Genomic DNA, 19,717 nt, shown 5'->3' on the forward strand with positions numbered 1-19,717 from the left:
ACAGCTATTTTATACAAGACCCTTAAATACACATGCACTAATAGGTGATGATACACGTTATGCTTAATCAGGTCCCAAAACGAGAATGTGACACATTAGTTTTTCACATAAATATGAGGCAACATGATGCTTTCCGCAGGCGGTCAAAACAGGTTTCCAAATGGGTCTGGGGGCCACAAGAAGGTCCCACTAAGATTAGTTTTTCAGCTGTCAAAAGTTAACATGCAAACTTAAGCAATAAAAAAATTTAACACATGAACAAAATTAACATGGTTTCATTTTGTTTTCTAAAGATATAAATCATAAGATGGATCGTGATTATTTTATGTTGTTGACAACCATAGTTCAACAGTCAGAAAGGAAAAAAAACTAAACAAAGCTGCATTGTTCTGTGAATAACGTAGGCTATTTGACCGCTATGTGAATGGAACCGTACAACGTCGCACACGCGTGTTTTCTGTGTGGTTTCAGTAACTTACACAGTCTGAAATGTATGGCAGGTTTTAGATCCAGTCACTGACTTCCTTCGGAGATGTTCCCGCCAATTTGTATTTGTGGTCTACGCGCGATTCCATTTTCCGCTCTGATTTTACAGACTTTTTAGTGTTATTATAATGTTAAGATACATTTTACATGTATATGTTTATGGTCGATATGGCCACACCCAAGTGATATTCAATGCCAGACTGACATCAATTAGGCTACTATAACATAGTTCACACAGAAGCGAATCCTATATTTAAGATGCGGTGTGAACGGGACAGTTGTAATCTCTCACTCACATCTGTTAACACGGTTGTCAATCCCAAAAACATGTGGGTCATTCCACCGAATGGGTGCCATTTTTTATGTATAAAAATGTATGAAAAATAGCCTAACACAAAAATGTATTTTATTTATTTATATTTAATAGTGAAATATGTGCGTTATTAGATTCAGTGCTAAAAAAGGGGGGAAGTGGAAGTATTACACACCAATTCAGCGGAATGGCTTATGTATGTCTACTCTTTTACAAATCTGTATTCATAAAATTATTATTTTTTTTTTTTTACCTGACTCTTTGCTGTTTTTGTGTTCATTTTTGACAAATTGCGTGGGAAACAACATTTGACCTCTACCATTGTGGGCAAAAACGTAGCCTTTCCAAAATGTGTGGGAACTTAGCATGGATCATAAAATAGTCAAAACGTTTAAAAAATAAGTAGTTTTACCAGTGTTCAAAGAAGTTTAAATGTAGGTCAAACTGACCAACAAAAGGTTAAGTACCTTCTTTTGTGGGTTAGGTTTAAAATACCAATAGATAATATTTTAGTTTCTTATGGCTTTAGTACAGTGACTGTAAAAGCCAACAATAAAAGCTTAATATGTTTTAGTAATTTTTCCTTCTATATGAAAAAAATACAGCTGCCTTTAGTTCTAGAAGTGGTCTCTCAAAAGGGATCATACATGGGGATCCATTTTGGAAACCCCTGGTTTAGGACAAAACCCCCTCATATTTAAAATTGATTTATCATGGGGCGACCGGTTAATTAATACACAGTAACACAAGCTAATCTTTGAAGAGCTTATTCGATTAGCAATGCAAAACATACCTTCAGAGATACCGCAAATAGGTATATTAAATGTTAGAACATATTGCATCAGTTTTAATACAGACAGTTTGATTTTAATAGTTTTATTACTATCATTGATCATAATCATCTTTGCACAAAAAAAAACATTTGGTGTATTTCTATGTGAACCCTCCTATCCCGACAGCAAAGAGTCTGAACACAAATAATAAAATTACAGCAACGAAAAACTTGTGAATAAAAATATCAACCCTGAAGAAAAATAAACAATACTTAAGATAATTGGATCCCCAGCACCTTGAACAAATGATCAGTTGTGAGAACAGCAAAGTACATGACAAAAAAAATAAAGAAAAAAGATAATCATTATTTTCTATGAAGATATAAAACACACATGTGCACAGTTGTCCCCTGAACTGGTGACAAGACTTTACAAGGAGATCTGATCCCAACCCCCCCCCTCCATGTCAACTATAGGATGCATGCAAGCATGTACAGCTCAGCAGAAATGGATGGAAACACACGGTGGCTCTCTAGCTCGGTGTCAGTGAACTCTTTTGCTCTTTTTTTTTATGCAGACACATCTGCAGGTTGGTTCCTGTCTGCTCTAATTACTGATCTGCTTGTGCGATAAAGACATCTGAACTGATTTCAATAGTGAAAATGATAATGCCAACAAAATATTGGAATTAACAGAACACCAATATTTGACTCCATGGCAGGTACTTGTGGTCTCAAGGCTACGTATTAATAGTCTCTGCATTGAATATTAAACAATGCAAGCCTTTTGGTTATTCAGATATGACACTCCATCATCATCGTCATCTCTCACACACACACATTCAATCACAACACGCTTTCATAAAGAGTGTACCATCAAATGAGTACCGCCAAAAAGCCCCCTGCAGACGAGACGGAGGTGGAAAGTTCTCGGCTTGAGCCATGAAGGGCCGTGGATGCAGAGAAGAGCAGCTCGACATCAGTTCCTTAGTCACGAAAATGGCATGGGAATGATTAGTTGCGTGGATTTTGTCCTTTAATGTCTTTTCCAGTGACTTTTGTTTTTTAAGCATGAGGAGAGTATTTGCTGCCCCATAATCCTTAGCGACAAAGTGGGGCAAGAGTGTGAAAGGTTCAGTGGGAGTCATGTGGTGCTTCTTTTTTTTCCAGACATTCTTTATACAAAGGCATAGTACGATCAAGAACACGAGACCACAAATAAAAGAAAAATAATTTGTTTTTCCTAGGAATAATATTAAAACATAATCATTGGTAAATACAACAATGAAACACATTTAATTTCTTTAAGAAAATAAAAAAGGCAACAGAAATTCACCCATTCCAGTGCAGCAAATCTAAACCCGGCCGATTAAGAAATAAAAATCACCTTAACCAGAATTTAGTCCTCTCAGTATTGATCAAGTGTGCTGGCCCTTACGGAACAACGGTGGGCGTAACCCTGTTGATAGATTAAGAGGAAGAAATAAACGCAGAGAGTGTGTGTTTCTCTCTGAAGGGGGCACAAACATAATTGTCCACCTCCACCCTGTGATTCTGAAGTCAATGGCCACCCCTCGTTCAAGTTTGGCGTTTTATGCTCTGTCTGTTTCAATAGGCAATAGGTGCATTTGTGTGCGAGAGACTGAAATGAGTTGCGGAAACAAACCGTTTTGAGACCCGTCGCCTTTCTGAATTGAACGTTTTCAGAACCAGCAGAGTTCACCCTTCTAAAACTCCTCATTCTGTGCAGGATTGAAGGGCCAGTGTGCAATTTTTCCCCCCGTTTGTATGAATCTGATCTTATATCTCTCTCTTATGTACCTACCCATACCAGCAGGTTGTGTTTGAGCAGTGTATTCTCCATTCATCCCTGTTCAGAGACTCTTTAAAATGCTACTTTCGCATCTCTCTCCTCTCACAGCTTCAGCTCGTTGGCGATTTTGGAGGCGATGTTTTTGAAGGCAATGGACGTCCCGGATATCCTCTTGAAGCGTACGCCGTTGAGCGAGAGGCGGGGCAGCTTGCACACCTCCATCTCCCAATGCACAAAGTCGTCATGGGAGGGATCGCCGGCCATGCACAGCAGCATGTAGCGCTCGCGCAGCTCGTACTCGCAGCTGTTGGCGTCGAGAACCTTCCGAATCTCCTTCATCATCTCTCCGGGCTCCATGGAGGACGTGGTCTTCATGCTCCAGGTGAAGCGGAGCGAGCGAGGCTTCATCTGGTCTTTAAGCGAGGACACGGGCGCTGTCCCGTCCCCCGGGGAGGAGGAGGTGTCTTTGTTGTCGTCTTCTGGCCCTACACTGGTCTTCTCCGACTTCTCTGCGCTGCTGAGCATAGATCTGGGGAGACAGGGATGGACAGAGAAGGATGGAGGTGGGGGAGGTTAAGAGAATAATATCAGTAGGGGGTGAACAAGGACAGAAAGAAAAGAAAAAGAACAAAGAGGATGTAGGAAGGTGTGTGGGAGAAAAGTGAGAAATTGTTGAGAGACAAAAAAGGAGGGTTGAGGGAAATTGAGGGTGTTGAAGAGAGAGAGAGAGAGAGAGAGAGAGAGAGAGAGAGAGAGAGAGAGAGAGAGAGAGAGAGAGAGAGAGAGAGAGAGAGAGAGAGAGAGAGAGAGAGAGAGAGAGAGAGAGAGAGAGAGAGGGAGGATGAGGCAGTGGACATGGTTGGAGAGAGACATACGGCAATAATCAACTGGAAAGTTGCAGAGGAATGGAGAGCGCATGCATGTGTTCATGTGCAAATTGATATGGCGCAAACACATGGTACAGAGAAAGGCTTCTGCTTCAAATGAACACCTTTCACTCTGAGGCATTCTCGTGTCTGTTGCGCTCAGGAAGTGAAGTCGCACCTCACATGACGAAAGTAGAAATTGGACGTTTTATTGAATCTCGACTGAATACGACAGCTGACAGTTAGTGTGACTTTAAGCCTTTAAGAAGCTTTGAATCTCAGCTCTAAGAAGACTAAATATGATTCAGTTGATTCGAATGGCTAAATGATGCTCAGTGACAAAAAGAGAATTAGGTCCACCTGGGTAAATAAGAAACACTGCGTGTCACAATCCAGAATGTTTAATGCTGCTTTCAAGCCCTGCTGGGAAGCTACTGACAAATGAGGGAAATTATGTTGTTGGTAAAAATGGATTGGGCAATTTCATGTTTCAGGAAGCTATTCACTACAGCAAAATGAAGAATAAATAATGCACATGAAGTGTGTAATTAATGCTTTATCTACACTACAGTTCAAACGTTTCTGAAAGAAATGACCGGTAATACTTTTGTGCAGCAAGGATAAACTAAATTCACCAAAACTGGAGTAATGGCTACTGAAAAAGCAGCTTTGCAGTCACAGGAATAAATAACATTTTAAGTTCCCCTGTGGTGAAAATCAAGTTTTGAATGTTGTTTATATGTCTATGTGGTGTTTTTAATATGCTTTAAGACAAACCATGTGGAAATTCACGTTCTAAGTTGTTCAAAGTGGCTAATTAGCATTGGATCCGCGTTTACTAAATGAAGCAAGTGTGTAGATTTACATTCAAGCTATTTTTAAGGCATGAATACGTTTTTTTTTTCACATATAATTTGTGATCAAAGATGAGTTTTAAGGGATAAAATGATTGACTACAAGGGGAGTTAAAATGTATTAAAATAGAAATATTATTTTAAATTGTAATATTATGTCACAAAACCTTTATTTATTTTTATCCACACCTAACCTTTGAATAGTCGTGTACTTTACGTGCTTTCACTGAAAAAGTGTGGTCTTTTAAGCCTCTTGCCTAATAAACTAGCAGTAATATTTTCTGGCAAGCTTCATCACTTCATCAGCAGTAACCAAAATGCCTAATTAATGCCTTAATTATGACCAATATAACTTTGATTCTATCAAAATTCTTTAATTCAATCACCCCCAACCCAAATAGTCAGAAAAAACACTGGCTATTAAGATAATGTGATGGCATCTATGCATGCTAAAATTCAAAATAAAATCATATGACTTGAAGGCAGCATTACATTGGTCTGATTTGCAATATTTAAAATGAATACAAAACTAATACTACTTTTGGTTCCTGATTATGCTCAAAATATCTGAGACAATGTGCAAGTCAAAAGTGAGGTGCATCGCAAATGTCTCCACAGATTTGATTATTATAAGCTGTGCATGGTCAGAAAAACAAAAGCAGAAAACTTTCAACTGTGCATGTGTTTGCCAATTAGAAGACAGGCAGTAATCTGAAATTATGAATCGGCTAAAAATCAAAACATCCACTCACACTCACACATACCCATCCACACACTGCAATTAATCCATCAATTAAATCCCACTGGGTAACTACTAATATTTGTTAACAACCATTTAAAAGCCCAATTACACCACTAAGAAGAATCTACTGATTAGGTCTGACGAAGAAGTCCTTGTTTTGTTCTCACCTGCTTCCCTCCTCTTGACCCTCTCCCTCATAGGGACTCCTCGAAAAAAATTGCAAGATGTTTAGTCTTAGTCGGAGTTCTAGTTTAACTCATTCAGTACAGTGAGCGGGAAGGACGGTCTAGTGCCACATTTACCCCTCCAGAACCACCACATTCCACCAATCCACTTGTTCATTCCCATTTTAAAACTACTTTCAGTTCTATTTATGCAGTCTAGAGCCTCTTGCCTAGATCTTGAGTGACGTTGCTTTAATATATTATTTATAACGCTTATCGATTTTACGATTATGTTGCGACAATAGTGCTCACTCACACAGTTACTGTGCTGATCTACTGTATGCAACAATGGAGTCACGTATGTGCAATGCCAATGAACAGATGAATCAGACAGACTGCTTCAGTAACATGAAGTGGGGTGGAATGATGCAGGTCTTTCCAAGATGTTCTAAAGGATTCTAGTCCCATCACCATGGTAACTACTCACATCCAACAGTCACCTGCCCCTATAGTCTGTCTGGCCGAGCACACAAGCATCCCGAACATGCCACCACACACACAGACAGACAAACAGGCCCTTAGCAAACTGACATCACTGTAAGAGCCTTTCTGCTAAGAGTCATATGAAAACACCACACAGAGGACAGAAACACACACAAACTGTCACGTGGACAGACAGGAAGGATAAAACACAGAAACAGCTCAGGACTTTGAAGGCTCTTCATGATATTAACGGTTAAAAACAAAACAAAAAAACAAGCAAAGCAGCATTTGACTGTTTAAAGCTCTGAAAGAAACATGAAAAATTTAACTGGATGAATCCTGCAAAGAATAATTGATTGTCACCAACAGGCATGAATCACAAAATACAGGGTTCAGCTTTGACCACCAGAGGGCGCAAAGACATCTTTCCTTCAATAAGCTGCTCGCTTGCGCCCTCTGTTGGGCTCTACAACGATATAAGCACCACACATAACTTCAGTTACGTAAACATGAACAAGTTACCAGCAACATAATCATGTCAGAGGAAGAAAATGTCTTTCATTTGTTAATTCAGACTCCATGTATCTGTGCCAGTGGCCCAAGTGGTTAGTGACAGACAGATGGTGACATCCATTCACCAGGTGCCTGTGTGCGAGTGAGTCATCAGTCAAACAGATTTAGACAATGCCGCATAAACAGAGAGAGAGAGAAGTTTGGCTTTAGGTGTTTGAGCAGGACAAAGCCTGACAGCTGGTCGGTCTCAGCTTCTGTAGCTGTTGTCATTGTTAATGAGCAAGTGAAAAAGAGAGAAACCCTCCTGAAGTTGTTCTGCACAAGATAACATCAGTCTCGTCATCCTTCAACCGTTGTTCTTTAAAAATACATGGCATTAACACTTACCATGGCAGATTTTCTTACTAGACATGACTTTTACATTATCAAATTAATTATAACTGCTAATAGTATTTTGTTTCCCTTTTTTGCTCAGATGTTCAAGCAACGTCTTCCTCTTTTTGGCACATAGAGGAAGTCGTGGGGTAACAGCCTGTGCCAAAACAATTACGACATACACCACAGTTCAAAAGTTTGGGGTCGGTAAGATTTTTAAATGTTTTTGAAAGAAGTCCCTTATTCTCATCAAGGATGCATTAATTTTATCAAAAATACAGTAAACAGTAATATTGTGAAATATTACAATGTAAAATAACTGTTAAATATATTTTAAAATGTAATTTATTCCTGTGATGGTAAAGCTGAATTTTCAGCATCATTACTCTAGTCTTCAAAGTCACACGATCCTTCAGAAATCATCATATCTTATTATTATCAATGTTGAAAACAGTTGTTTCATATTTTTATGGAAACCATAACATTGTTTCCTCAGGATTCTTAGATGAATAAAAAGTTTTGTAACTTTTGTAACATTATAAATAGTCACTTTTGATCAATTTTATGCATTCTTGCTGAATTAAAGTATTTCTTTCTAAAGGAATACAGAACCCAAACTTTTGAATGGTAGCGCATGCAAATGATCATGCTTGCTACTTTTTCCATGACATCACATCCCATTAGCCATCTTAATTATGACCTCAGGTCCTGTTATCAAAGCCCTGTGTTATTTGAGCAGGCAGAGAAACTAGTCACACACAGGATCTGGGGCACACAGGTGAGATCACCAGGTAAACTGACAGGGAGGGGGAAATGAAAGGATGAAGATGGGGAGGACAGGCGCTGAGTGTTACTGTGGTTGAAGTTGAAGGCGGTGGTGTTTTTAGGGTTGAAGTTGGTCGTTAGTGCTGGTCATGACATTGCACAAAAAATAAACAACCAGGAAAAAGGGCCAATCACAGAACACACTGAGGGATGTAGACAAGGAACAAGGAAAGAGAAATAAAAAGGTCAAAACAAGCCTTAAACAAGGGGGGGAGGGGAGGTTATGGTCATCATTGCCTACCTTCTGGGGAATCTGAATGACAGATTTCTACAAAACAAAAGTAAAAGAAAAAAAGGAAAGATATGTATATATGTAAATTGAAGAGCAAAAAAAAAAAAAAGGCAATTTAAAATTTGCCTGGTTGCTTTGGACACAGCAACAATCAGTCTGTGGTTATTTGATGGGTTATCTGTTTAAACTGTACAAAATGAGCAAATAACATTAGTAATCTGGGTCAAATGCATGCAATTAAACTATTAAGTCAATTATTAACACTCATAAAAGGGTTGGAATGCTTACACAAACTAAGTAGAGTTATGTAAACTGCCTATTCTAAAAGTATTGTTAAAGCCAACATGAAATAAACTACGCACAATTAATCAATGCAAATTATTCCAAAGGAAAAAAAGTTGATCAGAACTTTATCACTAGCTCTGCCTCTGACAGGACTAACCTTCATGTCACACATAAGCCACACGAGTGGTGAAAATAATCTTAACCAATAGCCAGTAGTTATTGTTTCAGCCACACTCATTGTACGTAATGCAGCCTTGCTGATAAAATAAAATCTTGCCAATTGTTAAAGCCGTAATTAAATGCTATATATACTTCCGTTTCAAAAGATTGGGGTCTGTAAGATCATTACAATTTAAAATAACATTTTCTATTTTAATATATAATAAAATGTTAATTATTCCTGTGATGGCAAAGCTGAATTTTTAGCAAGTCATTACCCCAGTCTTCAGTGTCACATGATCCTTCAGAAATCATGTGACAAGAAGCACTTATTATTATTACCATCAATGTTGAAAACTGTTGTGCTGCTTAATATTTTTGAGGAAACTATTATACATACTTTGATCAACAGAATGTTTAAAAGAACAGCATTTATTCTTTAGTAACTTTATGAATGTCCATACTTTCACTTTGTAATCAGTTTAATTAGTAATCCTTCTTGGCTCTTGCTTTATAAAAGTAGTAACTTCTTTTAATGACCCCAAACCTTTGAACGGTATTGTAATAAAGATTGCAGCAATTATATCAATTATGCCCACTTTTCACTATCCAAATGGATATTCTGTTTAATTTAGCAAAATGTCATATTACAGAAGTAAAATGGTTTGCGAATGTCATTTCATGTTGACCTTAAGAAAGGATGTTTACATTCATTTATTAAAGCGCACAAATCTTGTTCATGCTGAAACATTCCCACACTGGCTTGAACATGTACACAAAAGGACACAAAAACAAACAGACGGATGCACATGGACAAAATGGAAAACGTCATCTGTCATTTCACCCTTTTGAAATCTGAGACTGAATACAAATGAAAGACTACTGACTATGAAGGCGTTCTTTCGTGTATCTGAGGGATTTCGAGTCTAGCAGTTTAAACATGACTGGCTAGATCCAACAGAACAGTTTTGTGATATGCTATTAAAGAAATGTAGCCATGTAACCCATAATGTAAGCCTTAAGTTTCTTTTGTAAACTGCTATTGCGGCACTAGTGAGTGGATGCCAAGGTGTCCCCTCCACAAGTATTTATAGAGCAGGGGAATGCAATACCTCAGCTGTTACCAAGGATACTGTCACCACGGAGGTGCAGAAAAGGTAGATATGTGCTGGAACTCGCAGACGGAGATGATGAAACTGATGAGAAATCTGCATGTATATAAATGAGCTGAGGTTCGTGTTGGGATTATGGGGACTGACAGCACTTTGATTGCCTTATGAAGGCCTGACCTTGCGGGTGAAATTATGACAATACCCAATACCCTGTTGACAATGTGCCGGTGCTTTGCAAGGACAAATCTACTTGCAAAGCTGTTTGATCAAAGATGGACGAGCAAGCAGCCGATTTCTACATGCTAACTGAATATAAAGACAGACAGCTTTGAAAAAACCCTCAGCAGGAGGTGTGAGAATGTGCTGATGTGTCAGTGTGGTCGTCTTTCACTTTGTCTCCAAGTCTCTTTCTGTTCTTTTTCATCACCACCTAATCCAAATTTAACTGCCGAAAATACCCGGGATTCATCACACTCATCCTCACACCACCACGCACGGGCTTCTTCTCGTGCCATTAAGACTTCACGAAATCAATGACTTTCATTCCTATGTCAATTGAATGATTTATTAACACTTTTGTCTGTCTCACCTGCGCACAAACTTGGAGGTGAACTTGCTGAAGATCCCGGAAGCACCGGGTCGTCGTTGTTGGCTGTTGCCATGGGAGAGAGAAGGGGAAGCGGGGGCTCCGTGGTACGGAGAACACTGTTGGTCCCGTGCGCCCCTCTGCTGTCCGAGGTGGAAGGTGTTGCGGGTGGGCACCCCTCTGGGGAAGTTGGTACGGTCCGACCCAGCTGCGGTGCTGATATTGTGGGCGGACGGGGAGGCGCCAGGTGCTCTCTGTGGGGGATCACTGTGACAAAGCAATATTCCCCAAACAAAAGAAAACAAATAAAGATGAGGACATAGCAGGATCAGTATTAATATATATATATATATATATATATATATATATATATATATATTTTTTTTTTTTAATAAATTTGATTTTAATAGATAAGTTAATTAAATGCATTTAAATGTTTTTTTGTAAATAAAAACAAATAACAGTTAAATAAAATAAAAGTGAAATAAAATAATGATTAAAAAATTATTATTAAAATGATATAAAATAGGGCATGGAAGGTTGATTTTCACTATGTGTGCAGAAAGAATAGCCACTGATAATGGGTGTTTCAAGCTTACATATTCAAAGAAGATTCAAAATGTACATACTTGATTTATGCATTTATGAAATCTCCATAAAACCATGTTGAACTTTTAATTTTTATAAATTTTAATTATGGTAGAACAATAGATTATGTATCAGGAGCTCTGTTCTGGCTCTTGCAGTGCTCTAGTAACTTGTATTATGTAATCTCAAAATAATTAAATATGTCGACTGCAGAGAGAGAACACACACATCGTATCTCTAACCCAATGCATAGACCTTTAATCGGCTTAATCTAACACACACACACACACACACAACACAGAAACACAAAGATCAGGGATATTGTGAAACTCGCTCACTGCAATTTGTGAGTGTGAGAGTAAGAGTGTGTGTCCATCCAAGCAAGTTCAGTGAAACAGAACACCTCCCCCATCGCTGTCCTTTCTGCACACTGTCTGTGAAAATCTCACCCAACCATGTCAGGTCCATGCCAACATCTGTTTAAGTGCCAACCAGTGTAGTAGAACCTAGTCAGAACCAGTCGCCAACTGGCACAAGCACAGCCAGAGAGGTCACATGACTCTGGGTAACTGAACCTGCCAAAGCTAGATTATAATACACTGTCCAGGAAGTGAAGTGTGCTGGACCCTTCTCAGAAGCATAGCTGCGTTTGGAATAATGAACTACGATCTGCTCTGTATACGGACACCAGATTATCATCCAGATCATCCGGACATTTTTGTTGCTCCTGATTTCACAAGGTTACACACACTGGTCCACTTCTAGAAAAGGAAAACTTTTTAAGATTTCAACTTAAAGTAGTCAACATGAAATTGTTCATGCCCATTTACTTTCACATTTCTGGTCTTACTGTGCATGTTATTCCAAAGAAATATATTTGTGTATACACTTTCTGCAATACAATCAATTCTTGATTATTAAATTAAATTAAAAGGCAGAAGTTTTAGGATCTAAACAATTCCTGATCAGTGCAAACCATTGTTATTTTATTATCATTGATTAAGTCTACTATTATCGTTTTTGTTAATATTTTGAATTACATTTTTATTCTTATATTGTTTTAATTTTCATTTAGCTTTTTTTATTCAAGTTTTTTTTAATGTAAATTAGTATAAATAAATAAAAAATTATTAGACTACATGAAAATGAGAAATGTTGAATTGGCAACTAGACGACAAGTTATTTATTTATTGATTTAATTTCACAATGTGTACAGTAAAAAAAAAAAAAAGATTTTAGTTTTAGTTAACAATAATAACCCTGTTCCTCATGGATAAAATAAAGTCCTGATCAACAATTTCATCATTGAATATTCAGTTTCACACCAAAATGTGTCACATTATGGAAGTAAAATGGGTTTTGACCATCATTTCATGTTGACTTTGACTCTAAAACATTAAATGGTTGCTGGGGATCAGTATTTGCAATACCACTGACTCAAACGAGCATTTGTCTTTTTTTATTTTGGCCACGCGATTGTTTGATTTCCCCCCCCCCCCCCCAACCCCCAAAACCAGTTCAGCGGATATCCCGCCCTGCAGCCGATTCTAAAGATTTCATTTGCCACGTCAATCACTGCACTGACTGCCAACATCAAACACTGATCCCTAAACCTACCCGTCACTGTAACCTTAACCAGTGAAATTAGTTGCAGGGCGGGATTTCCGCTGAACTGGTTTGTGTGTGTGTGTGTGTGTGTGTGTGTGGGGGGGGGGGGGGGGGGGGGGGGGGGGGGAATACACGCTTTGGCCACAGCCTTACAGACTTCAACCATAACTTACCTTCTGCAGATCCACCTACAGCCCAACACACTGGCTAAATAAGACCTTCTCAAAGCCTCTTTACACAAAAGTTCACAGAAGTCATCAGTAACATTCAGGGTGGAGTGAACGGGAACCTGAGCACTGTGCACATCACTAGGAGTGTCTAACACAATACCAAGGAACAAAAATACTCAGGGGCAAATTAGGGGAAAACGTCATCTACAAACTCTGAATGCGCAAACTAATACACACAAACATGACACCTAAGCAAGGGACTAAGATTTTCCCATGGTAACACAGGAGTATGTTAGATATGGCACACAGCTGGATGTTTAGAAGTAAAAATAACATGAGCACTCACTCTAGCAAATAGGAGCAGGAGCTTAAGAACCAAACCCATGCCACTGCAAAAACACATCTGCAGTTATGACGCATGTCAGAACACACGAGACATGCATCTAGTATTATTTTCACATATTCCATTTATATTTTCTCTTTAGTGCAGAGATTTTCACAGTGGTGAACCACACGGTTCCAAGGTGTCAAAGTGAAGGCCCTTACACGTGACTCGCGTCAATGTTGGTTACCCTCGTGCAAATTGTTGTAATGAAAAGTTCAGTTTGCCACTGCACTGACCCTTCAAATGAGTTTGGTGTGAAAATCAAAACAAGATGTAAGAGGGATTAATCCAGGAGCAACCAAATGGTTTCTGAGATTGTTTTTTTCGTTTTACGTTTACATTTTTGCATTTGACATTCAATATACAAATTTGATCAGTTCACGCATTCACTGGGGCAGAACCCATGACTTTGCCGTCGCTAGTGATCAGTTGTTCTAAGTTCAAATACAATATTTTCAGTTTACTTGAAGCAGCCTTGCGAAATTTTCCTTCCTGCAAGCTATTTGTAGTATCCTTTGAGGTCAACGCTTGTGTCCAGACTAAGTCACATGAAAGAACCTTGAGAGACAGAATGAGCCACACTATGTGCTGTACATGGTCTCTCACTCACTCATATATACAGTGCACAGATCTGAATATATGGCCCTTGCACTGAGGTACGATTCGCTCCAGAGGGGAGACAGTGCACAGGGGGCAGAGAAGTGAGAGAGATGATGTAACAGAGCAGCGGTACCTTCTCTCAATGGTCCCCAACCACGCTCGGAAGAGGCTCAGCTCACTGCATGCAACAGACCAACCATTCACTTGCAGCGGCACTAACAGGCTAACACCAACCATTCACACTCCACGCTGCAGCGCTACAATTGATGGTGTGTTTCTGACGTGGTCAGTGTTTAGTGTGAATATGCGGTTTTATTTGTGGCTTTGTGCAACGTTTATCAGTGATAGTCCAGAGAGGACAGGAAAGAACGGTTAAAAGGGGGGGGGGGGCATGATTGAGAAATCAATTGGCTGTAAAGTGAAGTGGGGTCTGTGTTGCATTATTATAACTGATCCACACTGCACATTCACATGGTTGTTAGGTAGAAACTAAGTAAAACAACATCAATGTTCCCATTCTTAAGGGCCAGGTATCACCGTTCACATCCCATCTTAACAATCACTCATGACTTCATGAAAGCTGTAACAAATATTATTATTTCTTATTTAATCCAGAAATCCCTGAGAGGAAAAAAAGCATGGCTGTTTTTTTTGCGCAAAAATATTGTTGTTTAAAGGGGCAGTTCACTCAAAAATAAAAAAAATCCTTTTCTGGAAGAGCGTCATGTTGTTCCAAACCTGTATGACTTGTATGATTTGTCCATACAATTAAAGTTGGTGGGGTCCAAAACAACATTAATTATATGTTTAAAAAAAAAACTACGACAAGTCAGATTAGGAACAACACAAGGGTGAGTAACTGATGACATTTCACTTGTCAATAAACTATCCCTTTCCCTTTTAGTCAGGAGGGGACACCAGGTCAACAGTATCGCATAGTGTGGACCACCAGCCAAAACATATGTTGGTGACTAGCTGTGCTTGTGTTTTCAGCAGGAATATGAAAATTTTTCTTGTAGCACAACCATCTCCCAGTGTTGACTTTGTAGACTCTTGTCACTCCCTGGCTTCCTGCAAACTTTTTCCACGCAAAGTACCGGTAAATGATTTCTAAGAATACATAAACCCCCTGAGACATGCTACAGTTCCCAGATTTGGGTTCTCTCTTTGGCGGTGTGGGGACTTGCCTGGGCCGGTGTGAGTGCAGGTCTGTGGGACAGGGATGGGCAGAGGTGGAGAGTGACTTGTGATGGCGGATGCGTGAGGAAGAGACTGATGAGGAGAGCACGGCGCCGGCCGAAGCCGTGGAGGCGCGGGACCCGGGGGTGCTCAGGCTGAGGGGAGAGAGACAGCGGCCCCTCCGTACACACACGCACAAATCGACACACACATAAACACGAGTGTGTGCGTATGTGTGGAGGGAGGCAGGGAGGGAGGGAGAAGCATTCCATTAGAAACAGCACTTTGCACACATTAGATAGAGTGATAAATAGACAGACAGATTGATTGATAGATAGGCAGACAGACAGAATGGTAGATAAATAGACCAATAGATTGATTGACAGATAGATGGATGATAGAGTTAAAGCCAAAGAGCCATAGATAGAGCAATAAATAGACAGACGAATGATAGAGCAATAGATAGGAAGATGGACTGAGAGATAGATAGATAGATAGATAGATAGATAGATAGATAGATAGATAGATAGATAGATAGATAGATAGATAGATAGATAGATAGATAGATAGATAGATAGATAGATGGATAGATGGATAGATGGATAGATGGATGCATCTGGGCATCTAAAGTGAGAGACAGTGGTGAATGGTACAGGAGAGAGAGAGGGGGAGAGGGAGTGAGAGAGAGAGGTCAAATAGAGTGCTGATTTCACAGAAAAGCACAAAAGAAACACACACACACCCACACACCACTATGCAGGGATTAGTTGAGCTTGTGGTGGAGAAATAACATGCTATCACCTTGCTATGTGGCAGAGAAAAGCTAAGCCTATTACAGACGACTACAGCAACCTTACAACAGAGTTAATGGTGCTTTTTTTCCATCACAAGCCACCCTAATCCATTTAAAGCTATACATACGCTCACAGAGACACAAAGTTGCACACACTCACACAGCTCAGACAGAAGAAAAACAAAATGAGAGTTCAAAGACAAAGGAACCAGAAGAGAGAGAGAAAGAAATGGAAAAGTAGAGGGACGTGTGGGGAATATTTAACCCGACACACTGTCTGAATGCCTTCAGAAAATCGCATGAAAAAACAAATCAGCAAATCCTGCAGGAGCATTCAAAGGACAAAAGGTTATAACACTTAAAGACCCCATGAAATGATTTAATGAAAGCAGTTTTCTTTCCAGTGCTGAAATATTCACTACTTAAACAGGAAGTTGGGGTGGGACATAGTGAAGGCTTTTTTTAAAAATAGCCTTTAGATTACATCACATGATTTGCTACTTGCTATTGCTAGTCAGAAGTTGATATTAGGAACATGTGATGTTCTTATTCCAGAAGTTCATGGGGTATTTAACACAGTGTCACTGACATACTTGCACATATACACCCATAGAGAACTAAAGCATCACAGCACAGCTCTAACAGAAACAGTTGAAGGCTTGTTCACACCTAGTTCAAGGGAAACTCCCCCCTCTCATCATTTACTCGCGCTCATGCCATCCCAAAATGTACATGACTTGTTTTCTTCAGATGAGCACATAGATTTTTAGTAAAATAATTTATCTCTGAGTTCATATATTGGAAGTGTGCGAGACCCTCAAAACCACACAAAGTGAACACGACAGTAATCCATGACCCGAGTTGATGAAACAATGTTTCCGATAGATGTAAGAAAAATAATAGCGCTTCACAGTGCTCTCGTCAATCAGTGTATGACATTTGGCCAGAAAAAACATTTAAAATAAGTATTTTTCATACACGCATCAATACTTCGCTACAGAAGAGATTGATTCATCAATTGCCATTATATGGATTATTGTCATTTTTCATGGTTTCTGAAGTGTCAATTTATGGACTGACAGAGATAGATTATTTTTCTAAATATCTTAGTTTGTGTTCATCTGATGAAAATTCCAATATGTGCTCAAGAAACATTTCATATTATCAATGCTGAAAATGTTGAAAAAGTTGCTGCTTAATATTTTTGTTGAAATCGTGGTACATTTCTTTTTCAGGACTCATTTAATTAATTGAAAGTACAAAAGAACAGCATTTATTTGTAATGGAAATCTTTTGTAACATTGCATTTTTACTCTTACGTTAAATTATGTGCGACTCAAACACACTCAAACGTTTGAACGGTAGCATATGTTATTCTGTATGGCATTTCTGCTATTCTTTGCAATAGCAAGAATATACAGAGCTTTATTGTTTAATTTGTATGTAGCTCCGAAAATACTGCAAGCTTCTGCTAACAAAGTAAAATTCTACTTGATAGGTCAGGTCCCGACACATGATCTAAAAACTGATATCTTATTTCAATATCTAATACTCAAAAAAATTTCTGAATCTGATTTTTTTTTAAATAAAAGTACAACAAACAATCGTGGTATGTTATCCAGGGATTGGTACAAAGGAGTTTCTAGAGATGCGTTTCCTTTTGAAATCTTATCCCTGTTAATTTAGACTTGGTCTGAACAGGCCTTCAATATAACTAACGGCATAGCACTTTCTGCACTGGAATCGGCACTTTTTTGACAGAGCAAAAGCCACATTGAAAGCTTCAATTCAATTCCAGATATGTGTCGTCTCAGTTTATGAAACAATTAACAGTATTCAAACTACAAGGTACATGCATATTGACTTAACTCATGACCATAATTTAAGCATTTGCATAATTTACATGCTGATGGTCACCATTCTACACTTCGGCAGAAGATATCATCTTTGTGCAACATGACTCTAGCAGGCAGAAAGCTCTATATCCGTTTTTAAAAACACATCTCATGCATATGCTTATGTATAATTTATACAGTTAAGAGACTGTATGGAGTGTGTGGAATGTGAGCATAGGCAGCAATATGAATGCTGGAGAGGAAGGAGTTATAATGGATTAATGGTTATAGAGGCGCACAGGAAGTGAAGGATGACTGACTTCTTAGCGCTTATGGCGATGACCGTGGGAGGTTTACATGGGGTTTAGATGACGCTCTAATGCAGGGATGGGCAATGTCACTGTCCAGCAGAGTTTAGCTCCAACCCTAATAAAACACACCTGAACAAGGTAATCAATGCGTTCAGGATTGCTAATGCTAAAGGCAGGTGAGTTTTTCTTATCAGAGCTGGAGCTAAACTCTGCAGGACAGCAACACTGCAGGATCGATGTTGCCCATCCCTTCTCTAATGCATGGCGTTATGTTTGCACTGTAAATAGGTTTTCAAAAGAATACAAACTCTGGTGATGGACTTTTTCTGTTTTAATTAGTGTGTGGGTTTGAATGAGATGGTACTCTAGGAGTCACTAATCCAGCTGAAATCCAGGGTGACATGCCAATCTGGCACAACTCGGCATTTCTGGGGATCAAAATCATGCAAGTCTTCTCCACGGCAGGTAACGGTCAACAGCACAGAGACAGGAGATAGAAGTAGACTGTGTGTGTGCAGTGTAAATTAGAGAAAATTGGTGACTGGTTTTGTTAGTGATCTTATCTAGAGGGATGAACTGTGCCCGTATGCGGGTGTGTGTGAGACAGGAGAACTGTAGGTGTTTTTCTGTACTTTGCCTTCGAGATTTACAATCTTTCAACAAATGTGCTGTGTCTTTGGATGTACCTGTCCTTGCCGTTTTGTACTCCCAGAGTGGCTCTGTCAGAAATGGGGGAGTTTCTGCTGCGACTTGTGCCCGTGGACAGGATACTATTCTGAAATCACAAACACACCAGTGTTAATATGATTAAATTAATCAAATTTGTTTTGTAAAAAAAAAGAAAAGAAAAAATGAGGCTGAAATAAAATATAAATGTTAGATGAACTTAACTTAACTTTAAAATTATACATTTTAAAGGCAACTAACTTGGCAACTAACTGAAATAAAATAAGTTTAATTTGAAGATATTTAGTCAATTTCCTACTTTAAATATATACCAAAAAAAAAGTTGTGGGTGGATGCAGCACAATCGCCAACAGAAATGGGACAACTTTAAAGGCGATTTTCTCAATGTTTAGATTTTTTTGCACCCTCAGATTCCCGATTTTCAAATACCGGTAGTTGTATCTCGGCCAAATATTGTCCTATCCCAATAAACCATACATCAATGGAAAGCTTATTTATCCAGCTTTCAGATGACGATTTGACTGCACTCCACGTCGTGCATTAAAAATTGACCCATAAGACTGGTTTTGTGGTCCAGGGTCACATTTTTATGCACGACGTGGAGTGCATTCAAATTGTTTAATGCATAGCTAGCCGTGGATTATCCCGCTTATAGACCTTATGCGCCAAGGAAACAAGCGTGCAGCCATCTTAAGAATTTAGGGTTTTTGTGGTAGCTCTGTATACCGGTAATGTAAATTAGCTAATGAAGGTGTTTTACTTATTGTAGAGTTAATGAACGTTAGTATGGGCATTGTAATGTTTGAAGTTTAATCGTTTTTATTGTACGATTATTTTAATTATTAATAAATTGATATTTCTAAAATGGCATCTTTTTACAAGATTATTCTGATAAATGCACGTTTGCATTTATTAGCTCTGGAACTGCAACAGTAATCCAAGCATGGGTGTGGAGCGATTAAAGGAACCATGCTATGAACC

At 38.9% G+C, this 19,717-nt stretch overlaps 1 protein-coding gene across 11 annotated transcripts in view; it reads right to left on the reverse strand.

Annotated features, from left to right (window-relative positions):
- Window positions 1-1,056: 1,056 nt before the first annotated feature.
- mark2b (MAP/microtubule affinity-regulating kinase 2b) overlaps window positions 1,057-19,717 on the reverse strand; it is a 45,290-nt gene continuing 26,629 nt past the window's right edge. Inside the window, exons 14-19 of one of the 11 annotated variants that reach the window (XM_079639609.1) lie at window positions 18,736-18,824; window positions 15,119-15,265; window positions 10,584-10,847; window positions 8,448-8,474; window positions 6,014-6,049; window positions 1,057-3,913 (exon numbers count right to left, since the gene is read on the reverse strand). In XM_079639609.1, the coding sequence (XP_079495735.1) occupies window positions 3,487-3,913; window positions 6,014-6,049; window positions 8,448-8,474; window positions 10,584-10,847; window positions 15,119-15,265; window positions 18,736-18,824 (990 nt within the window). In that variant the 3' untranslated portion in view covers window positions 1,057-3,486. Of the gene's footprint in view, window positions 3,914-6,013; window positions 6,053-8,447; window positions 8,475-10,583; window positions 10,848-15,118; window positions 15,266-18,735; window positions 18,825-19,717 lie in introns of all 11 variants that reach the window. The other 10 variants (XM_079639606.1, XM_079639615.1, XM_079639614.1 and 7 more) reach the window with 10 other exon arrangements.

Source organism: Phoxinus phoxinus (assembly GCF_949152265.1).
Source record: "Phoxinus phoxinus genome assembly, chromosome: 2".
Taxonomy (NCBI): Eukaryota; Metazoa; Chordata; class Actinopteri; order Cypriniformes; family Leuciscidae; genus Phoxinus; species Phoxinus phoxinus.